The sequence below is a fragment of the Mycena indigotica genome (assembly GCF_014461135.1).
Source record: "Mycena indigotica strain 171206Taipei chromosome Unknown Mind.scaff0014, whole genome shotgun sequence".
In the NCBI taxonomy this organism is placed as follows: domain Eukaryota; kingdom Fungi; phylum Basidiomycota; class Agaricomycetes; order Agaricales; family Mycenaceae; genus Mycena; species Mycena indigotica.
The window spans coordinates 1,586,043-1,609,833 of record NW_023503013.1 but is presented as its reverse complement, the minus strand read 5'-3'; the positions used below and the strand labels follow the sequence as shown (position 1 = coordinate 1,609,833).

General features: G+C 50.9%; 8 protein-coding genes across 8 annotated transcripts; 4 read left to right on the top strand and 4 right to left on the bottom strand.

The window, feature by feature from the left end:
• Positions 1-3,061: 3,061 nt before the first annotated feature.
• MIND_01326400 (uncharacterized protein) lies at positions 3,062-4,523 on the top strand (the record flags this gene model as incomplete). The annotated part of the gene is made up of 9 exons (XM_037369714.1): positions 3,062-3,070; positions 3,117-3,164; positions 3,215-3,459; positions 3,508-3,529; positions 3,579-3,657; positions 3,701-3,784; positions 3,831-3,921; positions 3,967-4,069; positions 4,125-4,523. The coding sequence occupies 9 exons, from the start codon at positions 3,062-3,064 to the stop codon at positions 4,521-4,523; spliced, it is 1,080 nt and encodes a 359-aa protein (XP_037214212.1).
• A 907-nt stretch (positions 4,524-5,430) lies between these two features.
• MIND_01326300 (uncharacterized protein) lies at positions 5,431-7,235 on the top strand (the record flags this gene model as incomplete). The annotated part of the gene is made up of 17 exons (XM_037369713.1): positions 5,431-5,498; positions 5,549-5,641; positions 5,696-5,794; positions 5,840-5,849; positions 5,902-5,945; positions 5,996-6,021; positions 6,073-6,107; positions 6,156-6,192; positions 6,241-6,256; positions 6,310-6,352; positions 6,401-6,501; positions 6,548-6,606; positions 6,651-6,679; positions 6,725-6,782; positions 6,831-6,855; positions 6,904-7,063; positions 7,113-7,235. 17 exons carry the CDS (start codon positions 5,431-5,433, stop codon positions 7,233-7,235), a joined length of 1,026 nt encoding a protein of 341 aa, XP_037214211.1.
• A 116-nt stretch (positions 7,236-7,351) lies between these two features.
• MIND_01326200 (uncharacterized protein) lies at positions 7,352-9,225 on the bottom strand (the record flags this gene model as incomplete). Its single annotated transcript, XM_037369712.1, has 5 exons — positions 7,352-7,386; positions 7,440-7,976; positions 8,024-9,063; positions 9,127-9,138; positions 9,197-9,225. The coding sequence occupies 5 exons, from the start codon at positions 9,223-9,225 to the stop codon at positions 7,352-7,354; spliced, it is 1,653 nt and encodes a 550-aa protein (XP_037214210.1).
• A 3,475-nt stretch (positions 9,226-12,700) lies between these two features.
• MIND_01326100 (uncharacterized protein) lies at positions 12,701-13,134 on the top strand (the record flags this gene model as incomplete). Its single annotated transcript, XM_037369711.1, has 2 exons — positions 12,701-13,012; positions 13,063-13,134. The coding sequence occupies exons 1-2, from the start codon at positions 12,743-12,745 to the stop codon at positions 13,132-13,134; spliced, it is 342 nt and encodes a 113-aa protein (XP_037214209.1). The 5' UTR covers positions 12,701-12,742.
• Positions 13,135-13,533: 399 nt separating this feature from the next.
• On the bottom strand, positions 13,534-15,333 carry MIND_01326000 (uncharacterized protein; the record flags this gene model as incomplete). The annotated part of the gene is made up of 12 exons (XM_037369710.1): positions 13,534-14,088; positions 14,137-14,241; positions 14,292-14,426; positions 14,472-14,570; positions 14,618-14,659; positions 14,708-14,752; positions 14,797-14,838; positions 14,886-14,942; positions 14,994-15,020; positions 15,075-15,143; positions 15,198-15,251; positions 15,301-15,333. The coding sequence occupies 12 exons, from the start codon at positions 15,331-15,333 to the stop codon at positions 13,534-13,536; spliced, it is 1,263 nt and encodes a 420-aa protein (XP_037214208.1).
• Positions 15,334-15,875: 542 nt separating this feature from the next.
• MIND_01325900 (C6 finger domain) lies at positions 15,876-16,638 on the bottom strand (the record flags this gene model as incomplete). The annotated part of the gene is made up of 3 exons (XM_037369709.1): positions 15,876-16,211; positions 16,266-16,508; positions 16,561-16,638. 3 exons carry the CDS (start codon positions 16,636-16,638, stop codon positions 15,876-15,878), a joined length of 657 nt encoding a protein of 218 aa, XP_037214207.1.
• A 2,305-nt stretch (positions 16,639-18,943) lies between these two features.
• MIND_01325800 (uncharacterized protein) lies at positions 18,944-19,991 on the bottom strand (the record flags this gene model as incomplete). The annotated part of the gene is made up of 6 exons (XM_037369708.1): positions 18,944-19,402; positions 19,450-19,503; positions 19,557-19,625; positions 19,675-19,761; positions 19,812-19,889; positions 19,944-19,991. The coding sequence occupies 6 exons, from the start codon at positions 19,989-19,991 to the stop codon at positions 18,944-18,946; spliced, it is 795 nt and encodes a 264-aa protein (XP_037214206.1).
• A 1,638-nt stretch (positions 19,992-21,629) lies between these two features.
• Positions 21,630-22,907, top strand: MIND_01325700 (Aldo-ket-red domain-containing protein; the record flags this gene model as incomplete). Its single annotated transcript, XM_037369707.1, has 6 exons — positions 21,630-21,740; positions 21,789-21,874; positions 21,923-22,085; positions 22,138-22,416; positions 22,467-22,691; positions 22,740-22,907. The coding sequence occupies 6 exons, from the start codon at positions 21,630-21,632 to the stop codon at positions 22,905-22,907; spliced, it is 1,032 nt and encodes a 343-aa protein (XP_037214205.1).
• Positions 22,908-23,791: the final 884 nt, after the last annotated feature.

Genomic DNA, 23,791 nt, shown 5'->3' with positions numbered 1-23,791 from the left:
CGAGAATTGACGAGACGAAAACGCACCACTACTCTTGTTGGCAGACTCTTCTTTGGACGTGCATCAATGAGCTGCGATAAGGACGGCAGGCGGAGCGTCAGGCGGGGCTGGTCAACGGACATGGAAGTCGGTTGTGGTTGTGGTTGTTGGTATTGGGTTGGCCTGGTCATGGCGGGGTAAAGAGCCGGCTTGGAGTGGGATGAGGGGTGAGAGAGGTTCTGCATGACGAATTTGCGATAGGGGAATAACAGCGAGAGTTATGGGGTTATCCAAACGACATGAACGGGTGCTTCTTTATACTCTGCGACAACAACAAGCCCTGTGGGCGCGGCTGGACAAAGACAAGGACCGCAAACGGAATAGAATGTGCTAGAATGATACGCTTGGACCAGGTATGTGATGGTATCAAACTTTGTCATCAAGTCTGATTTCACTCTCAGATTTTGCCAAGTCTAATCCAAGTCTAATGCCTACTTCGAATTGAACCTCCCAAAGAATCCCCATATACATCCATGCTACAAGTCAATCATTCGTTGTGCAGGTGGTCTGCCACCCTCCCGTTGACAGATTGGCACTTACTCCTCCTCGGTTCTCTAGGTTTGCCGTCAGGGTTCCCTGAATCGTGGCTAGCATTGAAGCAACAAGTCCTGGTCGCGTGGATGTGTGAGTTGTAGACGACCACGCACGACTACGCATCGTTTCACTCCCAACGCAATTCGCTCGCTCGTCTGTAAACAGACAAGCCCCACTTCCCGCTCCGATTCTTCCCTGTCAAATGTGAACAGCTCAGCGGCCAATCTATTTCTCTGACGACGGAAGTGGGTGGGATAAATACCTACTGGCCTTTGCAGAATTCCAGCCTGGCCGCTGTCGTGCATTTTGTTCCTCTCCTCGTCGACCTAGCGTCGCTTTTCTTCTCCCAAAACTTCTGGCTAAGACCTTTTGCTTCAAGTTATTTTTGGAGGGCCGTCATGGCTGTGAGTGCTGTCTCTGACTCATGTTCTGTAATATTCATTGGCGCAGAAAGCCCACGTTGATCCTTTCGCGTTTTGGTTTGAGATGGCGTGTCTTTGGGTATGTGGTCGTTCGTTGGCGAATGGGTTCCAACTTATTGACTTGGATTAGGTCGGCACTTTCTTTTACGGAATCTACCTGGTCACTTTCTGCATCTGCATGTACATTCTTCTCCAACGACCCATCTTCCGCCCCTCCGCAGTCGCCATGCTCGCAACTACCGTTATTCTGTTTCTCTTTGCGACAATTGAGACCGTCATCAACTTGGTGATAGGTTCCGCCGAGATACTGCGTCTGGACGTCTCTTTCAGCCAGCTGTTAGTAGCGGATGATGTGATCTATGTTACGAGCAAGTGCGTAGACGATTATTGTCGGATCTTTGCTGAACAGCAGCAGCCTTCTTGCCAATGGCTTCTTAGTGAGTGTAACTCTAGACTCAAAGGTCAAACTGACGGTTGAACAGATATATCGATGCTGGGTTACCTGGAACTACAATCATTTTATCGTCATCCCTGGCGCAGCTGGGCTAGTCATTTCTAGTGGTGAGACTTTGGGATCGTTGTCTAGCTTGAGTCCTCAACTATCATATGCTAGTATTCGGCTGGGACATCAACCTATCGCTAACACCGTTTTTCGCTCTGACGCTCGCAACGAACCTCTACATCGCACTTGTCATGGGTCACTCTTCTTCCATAACATTCATGAGTCTCGGGACTTACGCACATTCAGCTGGTCGAATCTGGTGGATCTTTCGCAAGCTTCAATCTGACGGAGCGAATTCGAAACTCTATGCCGCTACCAGTCTTGCGATAGTGTGAGACATCAGGCGTACATTCCTCGTGAGGGGTTCACTAAAATCCACTGCAGGCTCGAATCAGGCTTTATCTATTGCTTCTTCCTCGTTGTTCAACTGGGTATTCATAGGGAGGGCTTGACCCGGGTTGCAACCGAGATGCTACGACAGATTGTTGTGCGTTATCCAATCCTGCTTCGTCTCCGGGTTTTGAAATTCTTTAGGGCATTTTCCCAACGCTTATTATCATTCGCATCGTCCGCGGCCTTAGCTCAGATGCTTTACAGGACGTCCCCTCCAAAGCAAGCATTTCATCTCCGTTTCACGTTCGCTCGGCATCTGGCGTGCTTGACAGTGGAGACGAGGCGAGTTTCATCCAGAACGAGCCACCCAAGACTCCCCAGCAGCCTCATTACCGGCGCGCACTGGTGCCAGTGCGGATGAGGCCGATTCCCGACTTGGAGAAAAGCCCGGGTGTCGGTGTGGGCAACGGAAGCTTGACGAGCATGACGTTTGCGCCAAACGACTCCTTGGAACGGCCACGGGCGCCTCCGCCTGCACCGATGGTGGTGAAAGTTTTGGCTAGCACGCCAACGTCGGGGAGATCTCGCGCGCAATTTTAAGCGCAAACTGTTTTCCCTACCAGTACTTTTGAAACGTCGATTGGACTTGATGGACTACGAGTATGGACTTTGAGTAGCCTAGTGTCGTCTAACGGACTGAGACATATGTGCAAGTGTTGTAGACTCAGTTAATATACTTTGCATACTTTGCACACATATTATCACGTGACGGTGAAGACTCGATCTTGTCTCCCACCACTTACATGCAGTCTCCAACACCCATGACAGATCGAAACCCAAGTTTCCAGCGACACTGGCTTCATAACTTGCTTGGCAACTTTGTGCTATACTTAGGTCGTGTTGGAGATATTTGCGCGGTTCTCGGTTTCTCGAAACTACAGTGGTGTGTTTCCAATAAATCCTCTCCTTCTTATGTGCTTACCCGTAATTCAAGTTGCTCAACGCAGTCCGCAGAAACCGCTCCTCCAATGGAGACCTATATATCATTCACTCCCAACTTCGCCGTCAAAAACAAGTAACCCATGGACAGTTCTTCCTCGAGCCACCCACGTCGGGATATATACCTATGTCGTCGAGGCTAAATCCAGGAAGCCTGGCTGTCGCTTCCCTTTCTGCAACTTTCATCCGGCTGGCCCAAGAGCTGTTTGTTTAGGTCGCGTTGTCTTCAATCATGGCCGTGGTAAGTCGCGTTCTACAGATCGGTATGATAGCTGAGCTTAACCAAGAATCTCAATGATCCGTTCACTTTCTGGCTGGACATGGCCAGCATGTGGGTGGGTGCATTCCTTCTCCACGGTCTTTCAAAACCTCACGTCGATTCCAGCTGGGCACCTTCTTCTACGGAATTTACCTCGTTCTATGCTGCATTTGCATCCACATCCTCCTTCATCGTCCTCGCCCATATTCAGCGTCGACAACTATCTTCTTCGCCACAGCAATAACTCTGTTTGTGCTCTCAACGTTGCAGGCCGCCATCAACTTGTTTCTTGGGTCGGGGGACATTCTGGGCCTGGACCTGCCATATGACAGATGGGAGTTTGCGGACGACATGATCTACGTCGCGAACAAGTGAGTCGTAGTTCCGCTAGTGGCCTTACCATTCTGACACCGTAGCAGTCTGGTTGCGGATTCTCTGCTAGTTCGTAGAGGCGGACTTGGCACCTTTTCACAACTCTGATGTTACACAGATTTATCGCTGTTGGCTTATCTGGAACCGAAATTGGCTCGTCATTGCGCCAGGCATCGTTGGACTCATCGTGACAAACAGTAAGGTCTCCCATTCGACATTCAAAAAGTAATCTTGTCCTAGTTTTTGGCTTCAACCCCAATACACCACCGCCGCCTTTCTTTGCCCTCACGCTGGGCACCAACGTTTTCATAACCTTTCTCACTGGTATCCTCGCGGCTGTCTCTTGGGCCCGGCTCTAAATTTGCACTAGCTGGCCGGATTTGGTGGATATACCGTACTGTTCACCACCATTTGAAAGAGGGTGGAAGTTCGAAGCACTATTCATCAAGCATCGCCATCGTGTTAGTTCTCGACTTTGTTGCGCCTATTATTCCTGATATCTTCAGGCTGGAATCAGGCTTGATTTACTCGGTTTTTGTTGCGGCAAGACTCGCTGTCCAAGAGCAAGAAAGGATTCTCGTGGTTACGGAGATATTAAGGCAGGTTGTGGTACGTTCTTGGCCGTTCTATTATTAAGACACTCTCATTAATCAGTCCAACGCAGGGCATTGTCCCGACCCTCATCATCGTTCGCGTCGGGCTGGGAGTCAGTGTCGAATCGTCGAGTGGATCGAAAGGGGACCCTAGCTCCTTACACTTCCATGCCCGGTCCTCGCCGGACAGTCTTGGCAGCGAGCGCAGCTTCATTGGTGGCTATGAGGAGCAGCGGCAATCCGACTGGACTCGCTGGAGGAGAGAGCCCATATTTCCTCCTGCGGGTCGATCAGTAGCAGTCACTTTGGTCTCTCCTCCCCGGCGCAAGCAATCGCTGCCGGACGTCGAGAAAGATCCTGGGGGTGTGGATTTGGAGCTGCGTTTTGCGGCAAACACAAATGAGTTTAAGGGGTCTGTCCGGGCGGTGCGGCCGTTGCCGAAAGCACCAGAGTATAGTGCGCGGTGGTAGTTAGTTAATTGCCATGGACATTGTGGGTACGTGTGGTTTGTCTTTTTTGAGAGAATAGGTAGCTCTTCGTTGTCGATGGACGATTACCGGACGATACTTTACCTGCTCCAACTCTTTGCACATTGCGCTCAACTCTGGCCCTACATAATGCCTTAGCAACTCGCTTGAGGTGCTTCTCAATGTTCTCACCAAATTTTAGGCGAGCACCGCCTGCCGGCAAGGAAGGTATGACGTCGGCGGCTCGCCGATATGCCGATTGACAATTTTGCCGTGGATAACATACTTAAGCTTCGCTCACCGGGAATACCCGGCCTCATTAAATCCTTCACAAAAACTTCACAACGACCATGCCTTGCGTCAGAGTCAAATAAACAGTCGTTTGGATGGAAGAGTAGATAGTTTTTGTCGCCTGGCGGCCGTATTTGCCGCCCATCAACGCCCACATGTCAAAATACCTCACGCTTGCCGTGAATCGGACCCGTTGTTGGCCTCCTACTCCACACTCACGACAACGACATCAAACCCGCCGCCGAGTCGTTCCCCCGCCGACCACGGATCCTTATCATCGTGTCAATGGAGAGCTGAAAGAAAGAAAGACGGGTGGCTCTGAAGAGGGCCACAGAAGCGCGCCACAATCATGCATCGCTGTCTGTGGCTTGTTGGTTGGCCTTTGATGGGGTGTGGCGAAGAAAATAAATGAAAAATCGGGTCCTCGTGAATTTGCCGAGAGCATCGACGAGTAATGATTAGCTCCCCCGTGGGTGACGGCAGCTCCCTAACTTTTTATCACATCTTCTAGCCGCTCAATAGCGATGCGCGGTTGCGGTTGGAGACGTTATATAGGCGAACGCACCTACGCGCCTGATTTCCTTTACCTTCTTCCTTCTCTCATCTCCTCCAGCGACTTATGCAGCAGGACTACGATGTTCGGTCGACGATAGGTGCTTTATACGCGGGCTGTATGGCGTCTGTCGCGTGAGTTGTGCCCTTTCTCCTTCTTCTTGCGGTCTAATAGCTTTGAACAGCGTCTCAGCGGTCCTCCTCGTGCAAACATTCCTCTATTTCATGATCTTCTACCAAGACAACGCGCGACTGAAGACCTTCGTGGGGTGGATCTGGTGAGTTGTGTTGATTTTTCTATTCAAGTTAGCTGACGGAAGGCCAACGTTAAGGGCTGGCGACGCTGCTCACACGATTTCCATCTGTGTCGCAGTCTGGCAGTATGGCGTCCTGCATTTTGGTCGGCCAATGTATTTGGCAACAATATCTCCGTGCGTTTCTTCGCTTGACTTTCGGTTTGAAACTGACCGGCGCAGTGCTCTTACGGTTTGCTCTGACTTCACTGGTTGAATTCAGATGCCGAAACTCCATTTCGTAGGGGACCGTGGTGCTCACCGGAATCAACATCCTGAACGCAAACATGTATGTCAGCTTGCACTCATTCAAAGCGAAGAATGCTTACCTTCCGACAGATTCTACAGCTGGAGAATTCACAAGAGTGAGTGGATCGGGCCCGGGCGGGAAGTTGGCGATCCTGATAGGATTCTAGTGAGCAAAGGAAATCTATGGCTGACGATCCCGATCGTGCGTACCAGAATCTGTCTAGCCAACCGCATTCATTCCTCTGTCCAGGCTTTTCTTTGCCTCGTCAGGCTAATCATGACCATCTGTGAGTTGTTGTTCAATTTGTCTCCCTTCAGGACTCAAACCACCTCAGTCCTCAGTGTCGTTATGTGGGTTCCCTAAGTGGCCAACCGGTCGAGATATACTTATGGGAGCTCCATAGGACATTCAGCAACACCTGGGATCTCATTGAGGCACGATATGGGGTCAGCTAGTTCTTTCCGCACAAGCCATATAACTCACCAGGTTCACAGTCAACTCTGATGGCCTCACTCGCTATATCGGCGGGTACTGATATCTTTCTCGCTGCAACGCGGTACTTTTACCTACGCGAGCTGAAGCAGGGTTACATGGGGTGCGTCATTTGTGCTTTATTTGTTCTTTTCACCAACTCCTCAAAGGGTGCCTGCGATGGTCGATGCAGTCGTCATATTCACGATAAACGACGGCTTACTGACCTGTAAGCAGCACTAATATCCACAACCGAGCTAATGCAGGAGCTAGGCAGCATCGGCATCGCATCGATGATCTGCGTACGTGCCCACCCCCGAATGTGTTTGGCGCTAACACGGCGACAGTTTACCCTGATGAGGCACAACTTCGTCTGGGTCGGCATCTACTTCACTCTATCCAAATGTCAGTCCCCCTCATGCTGACGGCGCGGGTTCTGACCTTATATATCAGTCTACTCCAACTCCATCATGGCGACGTCCGCCCCGTCCATCTCCCCATCAGCCACGTTCTGACCCACTTCCAGCCTGAACCTCCGCAACTGGTACCGCCATCGCAACCGGCCGTATCTAGGCCCCCAAGTCGACCACACTGCACGCACAAGACCGCGCGTTGGCGAAACGAGCAAAAGCGGTCGTTCTTCCGCCACAGGCGACCACGAGTTTCTAGACCTCGACGAAGTTCAGGTCAGTTCGTTGGTCTACTTTTATATCTGTCCTTTGAATCTCCGGACAGTCTGTGGAAGTGTACGTTGACCAGCGGGTCGAGTATACCGTTCGTGCAATTGAGCTCGAAGGAGGTCATGATCGCGGTCGAGGAAAAGTCAGGGCTGGATGGCCAAGGTCATCACGCTCGTAGCGCCAATTGTATCTGTATTTCTCGTGCACTATCGTACAACAGTTTATAGTCATGTTTCCTACTCCTGCATTAGTTAGAGCAACAATGTGGATAGTAATAGACTTACCATCCTCTTCTCAAAATACGACTCTAATTCTCCTCCGTCGCCCAACTGGTTAATGTGGTCAATGAATCACAGAGACCAACAACTTCAGAAGAACTTACCGGCCTTCAATGCCTGGACTGCATCTGAAGCGTATCCTAACTCGAACCCGAGCACTAGACTGGGCGGGGTAGCAACTATATCGTGCCACCGGACTTGATGGATCATACTGCGAATCTTCGGTCCTTCGCTATCTACATCGCGTGTCGGAACGCCATACACACTCTTGCTCTTGCCCTTCCACCCATCTTCTTTCTCGCGTTGTTGTTTGGCGTCTTTATCCTTCTTCGAGGATTTCCCGTTCTTCAGCACCACACATCGCAAGGTAGGGAAAACGTCCGTCTGTGAAAGCGACTCTGTCAGAATAGGCAGAAGCGGTGGTGGGAGATGATGATAGGTAAGAGTGTGTATCCCAGGCGGCTTGAGATGTTGCTGAACAGCGTTTGCGGGTGGTAAAGCAGTTGCAGGTGATAGGGAGGAAGGGCCAGTGAGTTTGGCGCTGCCGGCTTTGAGTGTGTCGGCGGAGGGTCTTAGTACCATGGAGGTAACGTCAAGCTGTCGCAGTGCGTGGAGAGATGGAAGAATCGTCTCCAGTTTGACTGTGAAAAGCGTCACTATTGTTTCACGAGAAGTTTCGACAACTCACGGTTTGCTTCAGTCAGCACGCATAGTCCCTCCAACGTGCCAGCCCACAGTTTCAAAGCATCAAAAAGGTCATCGGGCAAGACCCCCTTGCCCCGTTGTTCCACCCAAAACACGGTCATGTTGGGGGCAGCTTGGGCAAGCTGTACAAAACTGATTTGCTGTTCGGCGGTGAACGTGTCGATGACCTTCACCATCTTGAGGTGTTTGCAGCCCGTCGGGTTCACCATCGAAGAGTTTCCTTCCCGCAGAACATCCTTCAAGACCATTCGCTCTAACAAGGGCCACCCGCTCATTAACCCGAGAAGCTCTGCGAATGTCAAGAGCCCAGAGTCGCCTCCACTGATGTTGAGCGTCGTTAAAGCATGACACCTGCCAAGGGCTTCGGCGTATGGTGTGAGTTTGCCATCGCTTATGCTAGGACTTGTGTAGCCCAGAACTGTAACTTCCTTCAGGCTCTCTGCGCATACGCGGACAATTCGGACATGATCCTTCGTTTCTTCCTCCAAGCCTTCTTCTACTTCGTCGTTCGCAAGCATGCTCAGCTCAGCATCCAACAATATGCTCTGGACCAAAGGCTTTTTGCTTTCTAGAGTCCGTCTAAGCTTTCGGGCAACCCAGGTTCCGGTCTGTCCGGTTAACGAGATGTGCTTGTAAAGCAGTGGCGTCCCAGCCGCATTCCAATGTTTGTTGACAAGGAGGAGTGAGAGGAGGCGATGTGGTTTGGCTGAAGCTGCCTTGGTCTTCTCTTTGTGCGTTGTGGATTTGGGTTTGGAACCTTTCGGCGGGTCGATAGGAAGATAGGTAAGGGTTTGGGGAGTTGGCTCTGGTTCAACCGGTTCCTCGGGGGTCGCGACATGGAGATGCGAGACGAAGGTGAATATCCTGCCTAGTATTCCTGCATCGAGAGCTGCTGCTATTCCTGCCTTCGTGGAAGCTTTCTTGAGTTTACGTGCTTGCAACTCGGCTGCAGCAGCTGACTGGAGCTTCGCAATACCCTCGGGTGAAAGATTTGCAGTTAACGAGGCCACGGTTGTTGGCGCACTGGCGTATATAATCAACTGGTCGGTGGCGCGCTTTCAACACAAGAAATGCTGGATTGCACACCTGGAAGATAAGCTGATACCACAGAGGCCGTGTCAGTAATCATCAAAAACGAAAGCTGTAGACAACGCACTCATTGGTGGTAGGAGATGGTGCGGCCATAGGATGCGTTCTTCGGTTGACCTCTCAATGGACCCCGTCTGAGCCTAGATAACCTCCCAGATATGGTCTGCGCCGCAGTCGTGAATGTAGCCGGCTAAGGCACGAAAATGACTGCGCTCCTTTACTGTTTCTGTGCCGCAGTCAAGGGTATCGATAAGGTGCTTGGAGGAAGCTCAACGGTGTGTTGTGCCGTCTTACGTGGATAGCTTGAGGAGGTTGAAACTGACTCGATTGACGAATACCTGGCGGAACTCGGAAGACAGCGTTTAGTGTGACGTCACACCACTTTCAAAATCCAAAGGCCGGAGAATCCATTCTCTCTCTCTCTAGAGTCTAGACGATATGCCGAATGAACAAATACGTTTCCATCGAGTAAAGTAAACACCCGACTTGAGAGCGTGATGGCCTTCTGGTCAGAGAGCTAAAAACCTCCTCCTCAGTTCCACATCGATCTCATTTCCATCGTGCCCGTCGGAGCCCGCTTTTCTCATGAGCCTTAGCTCAATTCCCAGTCGCTCGCACATGCTCTGCAACACGTCGTCTGGTATGACGCTCGAATATATAGGCTGGGTCCACACAAGCCTTTTGAGATTCGGAAACGATGAAAGCGCTTTCGCAAGAATAGTGTAGCTGTCTTCCTCAGGCACACCAGAAAAAGCGAGCGTGCTGATGCTTTTGGGGATGTTTTCGAGCGTTTGCTTGTCGGGAAAGCGACCCAGTTCGATCCGTTGGAGAGAGTTACATCGGGCAAGACTGCGAACAGAAGTATCATCATTCAGAGTCTTCACGCCCAGCGAACGCAAACGTGAGCCATGTTTGGCGAGTACTCCATCTAAGACACTTGAGTGGCCGCTTTTGGAGCGATGGTACAGAGCCTCCAGTGTGTTTTCATTCCCTTCTTGGAGTAATGACTCGAGACACGGCCCAACATCCTTGACTAGTGCTGTGTTAAACCGCACAGAGACAAGTGCCAACTGCGGCTTGGGTTCAAATGGTGGCAAAGTCAGATGTAGGTTGGATGAAATCTCGAGAATGCGGATGGACGGAAAGGCAGCGACGACAGCATGCATGGTTTTAGGGTCCTGGGCAGCAAAGGGGGTAAAGTCTTGGAAAATGCTGAGTGATGTGATTTTCGGGCCCCGTTCTCGCAGTTGTTCGAGATGTTCTCGAGAAAAGTCGCAGAAAATCGTCGTCACATCCAAATGTCGCAAGTTCCGCGTCCGCAGTAAGACTTCCGCTAGCAGAGGCGCGTCCGCATTCCTCTCTCGTCCAGTATGTCGGAGCGTCAAGCTCATCACACACCCCGCAAGCCATCGACCCTTCTCAGTGTCTGTATCCAATACTCCAAGGAGAGAAGGAAGCATGTTTCGTGTAGTCGCTCTTAGATGAGGAGCGTGGTATATATTATGAGGAAGGATAAGTCGGCGAAACAGCAGTTTTTGAGTCGGCCGGGACCACTGTCGACAGACGCGGGAGCACGAAGAGAGAACTGAAAGGTCGCACGCGCTCTGGTGGTATTGTAACGGAACGGCCAGCAGGTCAAATATCTCGAGCATGATGTCAAGCCCAAGAATGTCGTGGATAGGTTGAGAAAAAGCCATTGCAGTGCACTTTAGGGTGCGAGGAGCGTCTATATGAAGGCGATTTTCTGTTTATGAGCCTAGAGTTCGTTTAGCCGCCGTGGAGAATGTGGCCTTGCGGTCGGCAATCACGCAGAATTTGAGTAGAACTGACCGAAGAGTGAGAACTTAGGCCGTCAAGAGTTCCTAAGCTTGCAGTTTGGGTATATCGTGGTTAGTTGCAGTCGGTCTGAAGCAACAAGGGAAATGTGCTGCGCATCAGGTAAGCTCGGATCACATCGGCACACTCACTGATTGACGACTTCGAAGTAACCTGAGCGTATGAGTATCTGTTGATTCACAATGAATACAATACTATTACTACTCCACGACAAATTTAACAGAGTAAAGGACCCTTTTGGACCATCTATTTTTCTGGGGGATCAAGAGCCAAAAATCTTCTTCTCAGCCCAACCTCAACATCATCATCGTCTCCATTTTCCCAGCCACCCCGCTTCAGCCTGAGCTCAATTCCCTGTCGTTCACATATACTCTGCAACGCTTCGCAAGGTATGTCGCTACTACCATGCAACCGCCGGCCGCGGGTCCATATGACTATTTTGAGATTCTGAAAAGACGCACAGAGACGATTGTGGTTGGGGTTTGAATGGGGGCATGGCCAACAGGTCTGACGAGATCTCCAGAGTGCGAACGGAGGGAAATAAAGCGACGACAGAGTGCATGGTTCTGGGGTGCTGGGCCGCAAAAGGTCCAAATTCTTGTGTGATGTTGAGTGAAGTTATCTTGGGGCCACCGACCCGAAGTCTCTCGAGATCTTCCAAAGAAAACTCACAGGAAATCGTCGACACCTCTAAATGCCAGTGCGGCAAATTCTTCGTCCTCAACAGAACCTCTGCCAAAAAATGCTGCCTCCGCAGCTAGCTCCGGTTCAGTGGGTTTGAGCGTTAGGCTCATCACACACCCCCGCAAGCCATCTGCTCTCAGTCTTCGTGTCCAAGGCCGCAAGGAGCGAGGGGAGCCTGCTCGGCGTCGTCACTTTCAAATGACGCTAGTCCCACTGACGGGTATTCGGAGGAAGAATTATTTGGCGAGACAGCATTTTTTGGGCTAGTGGCGACCACTGACGGCAGACGAGGGCCCGGGAGCATGAAGCAAGTATAGGAATGCTGTTTATGCATGAAATAAGGTGATATTCCAGTGGGACGGCCAGTAGGCCAAATATCTCGAGCAGAATGTCAACTGCGAGGTGAATGGAAGAAGACATGAAAGCCTTTTTTTCGGACGTTTGGTATGCCATTCCCTTCGTTGTGTGCTGGATTCTTGAGTTCGTTCAGTCTCTGTAGTGGAAAACTGTGAAACAGAACTCGACTTGCAGAGCTGAGCAATGGGTAAAAGGCGGAAATGTTGTGTTGGCAGCGCCCAAGACTCTACAGCTATCGGTATCGTAAGTCGCAGGTGGTTTGGAGGAAGTTTCAAGTTGGCAATGAGTTGCACGTGGTGCAGATCAAGCATAGTCACCCGCACTCACCCGCAGCGAGATTCTGATTTCGGCTGAATCGGCTCTAACACGATTCTTGACTTGAGTTGGGTAACTTGGGTTGGGGCAGCGGAAGGGTATACATCCAGTCGGCGCTATTCATTGTAGCTTCCTCCACCCAACTTCCTGAATTTAAAAATCGTCGCGGTCGACATAAACGGTTATCAGCTTCGTGAATTCCGGCAACTGCGAAACCTGAACGATCCAACTTCTGATTGTTGTCTCTTTCTAAGACGCAAGCGTTCAACTTTTACTTCTGTTGTGGTCAGAGAAAGGACTGGTAGATTATTCAGATATTACCCGTGTTGCGTCTATGTGTGTGTGCCCTTATCGCCATCCATCTCCATATAAACAGACCTTCCCTCTCTCCCACTGTCCCATAGCCGAAGAAAAGGCGGCCATGGTATTATTGCCAATGTCGCAGTCCATCGACACACTCCCTTCTCAGCTCGACAACGGCCTCTCTAAAACATCATCCTCCAAATCGTCCGTTACGCACACGCTGCCAACGACAGCCATACCAGGCGAGGCAGAGCCACAGCAGCCCAATTCAGAGCCCATGTTGGCCGAGAAAGCTCCAGAAAGGTCCCCTCGTATAACACTCCGCCTCCCATCGCTATCGCGCCTGATCGACGCCCGTCCGAAGAAGGCCTTGCCGACAAGAGTGGTAGTGAGTTTTCGCTTGTCGAAGGCTAACGCGGGCCACTGAGTAATGCCCAGTCAACCAGCGAGGGGAATCCGATCGAGGAGGAAGTTGATGGGGACGGCGACATCCAAATGGGAGACGCGTAGAGCGGGAAGAATCCATAGCCTTTTTAGAGGCTCGCTTATGCCGGCACCCAATGGCTTAGCACGATGATCCGCCAGAGGACATCCAATCCTGTAACGACTGGCTAGAGTCTAACTAAAACATCAACTATGAGGCACCGGTAAAGCCAACAACTTTGACGTACCATTCATTGCCTTCTGCACAAGCAGTCGTTTTGCTGTCAATTATAGCGCCAAGTTGACTTCTAGCAAGAGAATCCAAGCGTCATGTCTTGTTTGCAAACGAAAAGTAAAGTCTGTAGTGTACAGCCACATACACATTATGTAATAGACGGTTTCGATTTTAGCCAGGCATCCTTCCACAAGCCTATTGATATTTGAGAGGTATATTCGCCTTTTCCGGTATTACAATTATTAGAGTGTCTACGCAAACAGCAGTTGGACGTCTATATTCATCGCTTGTGTGCGAAGCTCCGAAATATAGCCTTCAACCTTGGATGCCCGTTTACTGGCCCTGAACTGCCTGCGCTCCTCCTTGGCCTCCTTGCGGGCTTGCTGAATGCGCTTCTTAATCGCCTTCTGCTTTGACTTTTCCCGCTTCTCATCCGCCAGCCGCTTCTCCTCTGCCTGCTTGGCCAATCGTTCCTCCCGAAGTCGCTGTGCTTCCTCTTGTTGAGCGCGCTGCTCATCAGTGCCGGTAGCCAATTGACGAGCCCGTGCCGCCGCTTCAGCTTGCCTGGCGCAGTAAAGAATTGCCGAGACACGCAAGCCGGACGACTTCCTGACCACCTTCCCTTTCCTGCTGGCCTTGCGCTGGTGACGACTGCTGGCGCTCCGAACGCTGACACGGACCCGGTCTTCACGAGGAGTAGGCGCAATGAGGGCCGTGGCAGAAGGAAGTGACGGTGAGACGGAAGAAGGGCCCCGTCGGTCGCCATATAGACCAGTCTTCGGCAAGGGCCGTGAGGTGCATGCCGACTACAAAATTAACTTGAGTAACACGATAGTCCAAAAGCAGAAGCATACCGAAACTCCAACTGGCTCACGGACACTACCGCAGATCCCAGCTTTAGGTGACCGGCGAGGAGTAGGCAAAGGACGAGGAGAAGGCGACTTATCGGTAACGGGAGCCTACAACTTGTTCAGAAAGTGTACTTACTATGGAAGAGCCCAAGAAATACCTGATATTCCGACACGCTAGCGGGCTCACGTACGGCGCCGTAGAGGCCAGCCTTTGGTGAACGGCGGGGAGAAGGTGACTGAGAGCCCAGTGCGCATAAGTTCTCAGATATGCTGGGAGAGGCGGTCAAGCCAGGCTGCCAAACAATTTAGAGAGAAGTATGCAGATATCGAAGACGTACTTGGTTCGATGGCGAATCGCCGCCGCCCAGTGCGGAGAGGTTCTCGTGAATAGCGTATGAGGCTTTAAGGGCAAAACCGACGAGGGCGGGGGAAATATACTGTGATGCCATGTTAGTGCTAATCTGAGTACATATCTCGCACAAACAGGGCATTGGGGCTGAGGAAGCTGTCGAGAGGATTGTTCGTGCTAAAAAGGATGACATATTATCCAGAACTGAGCGATGAAACGACACACCGAGGTAGACCTTTTCCTCCCTCGTTGAGAATTTATGTGCGAGGACTGGAAGCACATTCAGTGATGCCCACCACGAAACAAACACTTACTGGCGAAGTCGAGGTCGAAGGGCAAGAAAAAGGCTTTGAGGTCTGAAAGTAGTCGTTAACGCGACCCCAACGAGATAGCGAGGACGAACGGAGCAGTGTGCTACTCCAGAAGTCGTGGACGATCTTCGTGGGTTTGCACCACGACGCTATCCGGACTGTCAGTACAATATCGGATAAAAAGAAGGGCAGTGGCTCACAGAGCGTTTTGTTGGGAGAGGCGTGTACTAGAGAAATTAGCCAAGTCAAAAATAACGGGCGAATGGAAGAAAGCCGCTGACTGAGGATTCGGTACACGTTTTCGACAACTGACTTGATCCTGGGCCGAGGTGTGCACTCGGTGATTCAGACTACACACACAGGTTGTTAGCGTCGAGATTTATATGCTGGAAGGAGAGACACACATAGGTCAATTCGGCGTATAAGAGAGAGATAAGCTTGAGGTCCTTCTCAGAATGCTGCACAGATGTCAATCGCGATGACGGGCTGTGAGCAATTAAAACTGGCCTTGGACGGGCTTGTAAACGAAGAGGAGGACATTATTGTCGAGTTCAAGTGTTGGGTTTGGTAAGAAATGTTGTGCAGATTTTTGTTTAAGAGTGCAGGGAGAGAGCGAGACGCGAATGGAGAACCCCTCTCAGATTGGTGAATTTATGGGACCGCAGCTGTGGAGCTGTCGCGCGGCATGTCTCGGTCGATCCCGCAACTACTTTCATTCCATCTCGCGGATGACTTTTTCTTGGTTCAGTTTCGGATGTGTTGCATGGACATCAAGACTCACTTCAAGTTCGTCTGACTTTGGCACGCTCAACGTAATGTCTCTGGAAAAGATTCTCATCTTTCAGCGCATCCAGACTCGCCAACTTCCTTCCCAGCAAGCGAGATGCATCCATCGTCGAGGCAGTGGGGAAAATCGCCACGAAGGCAGAAGGCAAGTGCAAAAAAACGTGACTGATGGATGACCTCAGCAGCATTACAAGGGACAAAGTTTATACATATGAGCCTCTAGCGTCGGTTAAAAACGATTGTGCATTTCCCTATGGATCATATCTCCCGCCATTCGAAGCTGGCTGGCTGCCATGCTAGGAGGACCGCTGCCAGGGTAACGTAGACGGTTCGCTACTAGTAGACGGACCCAGTCCCAAGTTCGGATATGGCCTCCCCTCACTCGAAGAGTATCGTGGTGGTGTGGCTGGTGGAGGCGGACCAGTGTATGGGAGAACAGAACCATTTCCTCGCTGCTTGACAGGCGGCCTCTGTGGGCCTGGGATCCGCATTCGACTACTGGTGAGGCTACTCGATGGCGCGACATTGTCCTCGTAGTTGCGTGGATCTTCCGCCAAAGGATATTCGCAAGTGATGTTTTGCAAGCGGCACCGAGCACATGCGCTCTGCGGTGGGTTCTCCGACTGCGCGCACTGAGAAGTTTTCATTACCCAATGGCCATTGAACGGTTATGAGCAATGACTGACCTTTGCCTTGACTCGCCGGCATTTCATGCATGCCACCATAGACCGCGATGTCCTCGAAGAAGACATGTCCTTCTTTTCCTTCTTGAGCTTGAAGTTTCCTTGGAGCAGTTTGGGCATTGGAATTGGTCTGTGTGCTGACAAACTTGACTGAGTGGCCACTGGTTTAAATATTGTACGAGTCGGTACTACGTGTAGCTTGAAAGCTGTTTCATCCTGCGTTGAGCCGCTTATGAGAGTCGATATCTAAGCAAAGCTGTAAGTATGCCTTCGAAACCATCTAGGAAGTACAAGCGACCTTGAAATTGTTTTGACCCTCTCTATATCGATACCCTTGAATCGTTAACTTTAAGCTCGCATCTCTACCTCTGTTCATGCAAGCGGAATCGGCAACAACACAACGCTTGCATAATTTGAACCGTTCCGAGTCGCTGCCTACTAGTAGCTGTTGGTATGATCTACACCATCGTCGACACAGCGCTGATAATGAATGGGATGTATCGGGTACCTACTTGAGGAGCAATCAATTGCGCAACCACGCCGCCTCAGCGAACTTGAAAAATGCTGTGTTCTTTGCTGTCGCGCCAATTATATGAACACGGCGCTCGCGTCCAGCTTTGCAGTGCCCGCTTCATATTCACGATTGGATATCCGCTGTGCAACTGATTTGATGCGCTTTGACTTGCGCCAGAGATGCACTGAGTGTGTTCAGCATGAGTGTTGAGTTGCTGCAGCCCAAACGAGACTAGAGTTCGTAGGTGTCCGGTAGGAGGGAAATTTATTGGTATAGTGGATGAAGACATTTCGCGCGGAGCGGCTCCTGTCTGGCCATAGCTTTGAGGTGGAGTGTTCAGAAAATGTTATCGAGTTTCAGAAGGATACCAGCCCGATCTTTCAAGAGCGTCGAGGAGATCGAGGTGGTCGTTGAAGAGCAAAGTGTGGTTGATGACTCAGCGGAAATACATCACGTGCAAGTACTTCTGAGCAAAATCCAAGTATGTGTTTCGCAGTTGGACTCTAATGGTTTGTCGAGTCGAAAGACTCGTATTGAGCGTCCCCATATTGATGATAACCTCCACCGCTCTGACCATGACCTGGCTGCCCACCCTCAAAATGCTGATCGACGTAAATTTGACCTGCCTGTTGTTGACGCGTTGTCGAAGCCTGGTCTGGTGAGTTACCTAGTCCTAGGTTTGGATACGGTGTTCCACCAGAGTATCGTGGCGGCGTGAAGGGAGGCGGCGGACCTGTATACGGCAACATTAATGCAGGGCCAATCCCTCGCTGCCCACTAAACACTGTTCCGGGGTGGCTTGGTACGCTTGGAGCACCATACACAGTGTCAGTCAAGTTGCTTGGCTGCGCAAAGTGGTGGTCGTAGCTATAAGATTCCACTGCCATGGGGTATTCGCAGGTGACATTTCGCATTCTGCAACGAGTGCATGCGCTCTGGGGTGGGTTTTCCGACTGGACACACTAGTTTTTATTGAGCTTGACTGCAACAAGCACAGCAGGCCAACCTTTAATTTGAGTCGTCGGCAGCCTATGCACGCGACCAACGACCTCGATGTCTTTGAGGAGTTTGCTTCACCACCGGACTTGCGGTTGCTCTGCTTCGAGTTAGACATTGTCCGAGTTGGGGTCGGTTAATAATTAGAGACTTCCGGTGAGTTGGCTTAAGTATGGTCAACGGAGGTCAAGTTCTACTTGGAGAAGGCACGCCCAATGCTTGACAAAATTGAGATTTTCACAATGGAGTTGAATGCGTATTCGGTCGCCATCCAGGAGAAACAGGCGATCTTTTGACTTCCCACAGCCGAAAGTCGATATTTTAAGTTCCTAATGCAATGTTCTGCATCCTTTGCAGGACTACCTCCCGCCATGGGTTGAAAACATGAGGGCGACTGCTGATATGTCGGGTGCCAGTGCCCGAATTAAACGAGGAGGGCTGTATGATCTACACAACCTTTGATGGTCGGCTGTCTCGTATTGGCGCAACAAGTTGAAGAACACCGACAAAGGCGCCTAGCTGACAAAGTCGATCCTTCTTCTATTGCGCCGGCGTTATAGACACGGCGCTCACGTTGGCGGACTGTCTAGTGCAGTCTTTGCGCATGACGATCGACCGGAGCATCAATCCTTTGGACAAGGCAATCATCAAGCGGCTTTTCCGTCCGTTGAGCATAGCCGTGAATAGTTTACTGCAGTCAAGCTGAGGTCAGATATCGCCTCGTCAGCTAATGAGAGTAAGTCCTGATGTGTTGCAATTGAATCGAGGTTTTTTCTGACCTGTGTCCGTAGCGGAGTCCTGGGTGCCGGTGGTTTGAATGACGATTCGTATTCGAGACGTCGGCGCGAATACAGGCCCGCGCAGTGTAGACCAATATTCTCATGAGTATATTGGGGCAATGGAGATAATAGCTCAAGCTCTCGTCACGCCGGGTTCAAGTTCAGTCACTCAGCGGTTTTCGAGACGGTGTGCGACAAGGCTCAGGGTGGTTTGGCGCACCGAGGTATCCGTGGTGAATTGTTGACTTGAGGAGAAGGAGCATCGAGTCTGAATGTCTTGGTTGGGTGAGTTGACTGGAAGTGGAAAAGATGATTTGGGGTCACATGACATGCACGGATATGGTATAGGGAATCTCGGTTTATTATACAGCGCTTTTCACAAAATACGATCATTAAACTAAGTCCCAAGCAACATCCTCCGCAGGCGGATGTCCCAGCAAGACAAGTCCCTTGGACTGGTACCTGCGCTTGACTGTCTGCTGTCTGGCCGCCATCTCGAGCGCCCGCTGTCTTTCCTCCTCCAGTTTCTTAGCATTCTCTTCCGCGACCATGCCTAGACGAACAAGAACAGCAATGCGCATAGCTGAGCTCCGTCGCGCAAAGGGAATCATCAATCCGCCGAAATTGAGGTCTGGTCCATGGGGTAGTTGGCGACGTTTACTAGGAAGACGCTGGCGTATTGGAGAATCCATGGCTGGAGGTGTTGGTGAGGCGTCATCGCTGCTCGGCGCGGGTTCAGGTTCACCCGCGACAATTGGAAAAGACGATGGTGAAGGTGTGGCGGGGCGAGCGGTCGGAGCGCGACGATCTTCGTAGATTCGGCTTTTGGCATTGGGCTTGGGAACGACATTCTGATTGAAATATGAGCAATCGACTAAAAATGAAAGTTATTGCGTACTGGCTCAATATCGAGACTAGCGATGCCAGCAGTCGCTTCTTCGACTTGGAAATCCTAATTATAACGATGAATAAGAAATATGCACAGGCAAAGCAAACACAGCATACGTTGGATCCGCGCTGAGGTAATTGAGGTACAATTGGTGGAGGCGAACAAGACCCTGATGTTTCAATGAACTGGTGGCAAGAGTATCAGCAAAAAGACACGTATCCGAGATGCACTCGCCTGTAGGGTCTCTTCGCCGTATTCATTGACAGAATGGTTGATGAGACTACTCGTCTCACTGGCCTCTTTCGACATTTCAACGAGTGGCTTGAAAAGATGATTTACCACTGAGCAAACCGGATAACCATTCCACGTACCCGTTTGTCGTCAGACGACGATTTCCGCCCGCCAGCTATGTGCAGTGAAGTCGTGGAAGACGTCGAAATGGAACAGGACTGGAGATAGAGACGCTATCAGTAGCAGTCGACAGCTAAAGAGAAGCAATGTACCATAGAGGGAGTGGGCGAAGGTGTTGAATAGATGATGTAGGAGGACATCGTTTTCGGAGCAAATTTGGTTTTGTCTGGGCGAAGGTTGCGAGATGAAGGTGGAAGACAAGACACAATGGCCACAGCGGATGTCGCAAGGCATCCGCTATCCCGATTGTCTCAGACGTTGGGATAGATAGGAGTCGTTTTGCCAAATGGCGACGAGACAGACCCGAGTTGCCAATAACTCGCAATAACTCGTCTCCGGGAAGTATGTAGGACGGTACAACCCATGAACAACCACCTGTCGATGTCCATTGTCGGGCAAGAAACGGAAGACGTTTGAGCACGTGAGCGTCACGGTGACAAACGGCTGACTGGCCATCTACTACTTACTGGCAAATTCGAGCTAAGCACGTTTGAGCCGTCAAGTTCACTGTTCCAAACAAAGAAGACACGAGCCATGAATGCTAATCATTGCTGACCCTCCCGCTTGCGGACCTACCAGTTCAAGTGTTGGCGTCAGAATCGAGTCTATTACGACCTTCTTTCATACTCAAAGCCTTCAAGTTGTCTCCAACCACGCTTTGGCTGCTTTCATCAAGTCCCCAAGCACAGCTCAATCTACCAGTACGGACTGTTGCAGCAAGTATTGCAGGCTACACACCTTACCATCGGTGCATAAATAGTGCATTTCAGGAGTGGCCGTGATCCTTGCCTTCAAAGATTGCAGCTCGGACGAGTCACGGTGTTCGAGTGCGCCAAAGCGGCCAATATAACAAAACTACGACATCTATCGATAACACATGGGCTTTTAACGGCGATGGAGAGAACTGTAGAGAAGGACCGAGGTAATTGGCCCGACAAGTCTGGGGATGCCAGTGCTGGCAATGAACGAGTATTAAAGGCCGCAAAGCAACGAAGTTGTTTCTTCAGTCCACATCCAACATGTTCAAGCAACTTGGCCTTATCGCTCTCATCGCTGCCGCCCTTTCTGCGAGCGCCCAGCTGCACGTTGGTACTGGTAGGAAGTTCCTTGGGCTTGAAAGTTTCAAGTTGCTGAAACACTCCAACATAGCCATCGAGTTCCATCCCGATAGTGCGCCAGAGGCCTGCGGATTCGTCATCGAACCAGATGCAATTGCTCTTCTCCTGTCCCAAGATCTATTCAACACAACCTTGTGTGGCCATACTGCCGCCGTCGAATGTGGGTGTCATCTAAACGGAAAAGTTCAAGTAAGCTCATGGCCATGTTATGCAGTTAACTCGGAAGTCCAAACCATGCCCATCACGGGCGTATGTTTTGCTTGCTCCGGAGAAAATGTTGCGCTTTCGACTGAGGCGTACATCGCTCTCGGAGCACCCGAAGAAACAGCCATTGACGTAGAATATGTGTTTGTGTGAAGCCTTAGATGCCATTGAATGCTGGGCTACGGTCGTGCTTTGCCCAATAGAACATGATTACAGTTCTTTTGAAGTCAGGGAGCTATCACAGTAAGGATGGTCCACTACCCGTTGTCATTGGCCGGGGCCGTTGAGATTGACGGCATCATTTCCGTTGATGATGCGGGACATCCGCTGATGATGCGGTTTCGTCATGACTCATTGCTTCGATTTGACTTGAGCGCCGACCAGCAGAGAAAATGGCGAATATAAAAGGTCGTCGCTCTAGCAGGGACCCCACTATCGAATCCGTCCTCACATCCAATGTCCACCACTCGCAACATCGCTTTTTCCACCTTTCCCGCCATCGGCTTTGGCGCCATGGGCATTTCAGCCTTCTATGGTGCTGTAGAGCCTGACGAAGAGCGCTTCAAGGTAGGCTTTCATGCGCTGAACAATTTTGACCTAATTACATTGACAAAGGTCCTTGACGCAGCCCACGCATCGGGCAGCACCTTTTGGGACACCGCCGACATTTACGCCGACTCGGAAGAGCTTCTTGGCAAATGGTGAGCGGCTTTCCAGCGAGGAGTCTGTCTCTCATGTTTTTTGTCAAGGTTCAAGCGCACGGGAAAGCGCGCTGATATCTTCCTTGCGACCAAGTTTGGGTTCGTCCTCGAAGACTCTACAGTCAATGGCACGCCCGATTATGTGCGCAAGTCAGCAGAGTCCAGTTTGAAGCGCCTTGGGGTCGACTATATCGACCTCTACTACATGCATGTATGTTTTACTTGCTTATTTCTCCAGCTTCCGCTCATATTTCCTTGCAAAGCGCGCCGATCCCAAGACACCGATTGAAGTCAGTGTGCGTGCCATGGCGGAGCTTGTCAAGGAAGGCAAGGTCAAATATCTTGGCCTCTCTGAAGTCTCCGCGTCAACTCTTCGTCGTGCCCACGCTGTCCATCCCATTTCTGCTCTTCAAGTCGAATATTCGCCTTTTACTCTCGATATCGAGGACCCAAAGATCGACTTGCTTCGGACTGCGCGTGAACTGGGTGTCAAGATCGTGGCTTACTCGCCTCTGGGTCGCGGACTGTTAACGGGACAATACGTGCGTTGTTTTTTGTCTGTGCATTTATAACTGTTAACAACTACAAACAGCGCTCTCCAGATGACTTTGCGGCAGACGACTTCCGTCGATTTGTCCCGCGCTACAGCGCCGCCAACTTCCCCAACATCCTCCACATCGCCGACTCGCTTAAAGTGATTGGCGCAAAATACGAGACCGCCTCAGGCAAGCCCGCCACAGCTGGTCAAGTAGCTCTCGCGTGGGTGCTTGGGCAAGGTGATGATGTCATTGCAATCCCCGGCACAAAGAAGATCAAGGTTGGTGGCTTGCATGCTCAATTATCTTGTGGACTCATTTCTATGCAGTACCTTCTCGAAAACATTTCAGCAGGCGAAATCACGCTTACCCCCGAAGATATGGCTGCAGTGCGCGAATTGGCCGTCAAGGCTGATGCGGAAGGTCAGAAAGCTGGACCACGGTACCCCGAGGCAATGTGGGCCCAGATGTTCGTAGAGACCCCGGCGGATGTGTAGAGAGTCTTCCTTGGAATGCACAGTAATTCTCACCATTCCAATCCATCTCGGTGTGAGGGCTTTGTGGGCAGCTGGCTTGATACTTATCTGTCGGAGCTACCTGCCATAAGTAGGATGCGAGCGGGCGTCAAGGTCTAGTCCTTCACAATGGCCACCTCGCTGCCTGATGAAACCATCCTTCAAATCCTTTCCCTTGCCTTCCACATTCCTGACGACAAGTTTTACAACCCCGCTGTTGACACATTCATGCGATTTTCGGAGTCCTCTTCGGCTTACCTCGTTGTCTGCAAGGCTTGGTTGCGTGTGGGCACACCGTTACTCTACGCCACCGTCGTGCTGAGGTCAAAAGCGCAGGCCAACGCGCTCTCCAACTCACTCAGCAGAAACGACGAGCTACACTTGGGTCGCTTCATCAAGCAGTTACGGGTTGAGGGCGGCTACGGGAAAGCTATGCACATCATTTTGAAATATTCCCCAAACATCACCGATCTTTTCCTTTCTCTCGACCTTTTTCTCGCCGGATAACACCGACGGGCTTTGCAGCGGTCTTCAGCTCATCAGCCCGCGACGTTTGCTCATACTTCCTCCTGAAAAATATAGGTCGAATAAGATGATGGATGCTCTGGTGAATGCACTGGCTCAGGCCATCATCAGTAAAAAATGGGAATCCTTGGTCTCTTCTTCATTGTCAGTAGAGATTTGACTTATGACGCATACTTGCAGATTCACTTTGACTGTTACTTCTCCCTCGCCTCTAATGACGCATCCACGAAAATCATCAAGGCCTTCTCCGGCGCGAACAAACTTGAAATACTTAGCGTCTCGGCGCTTTGGGTTGCGCATCGAATGCACAAATCACTCTCTGCGTGCCCCCTGAGAATCGT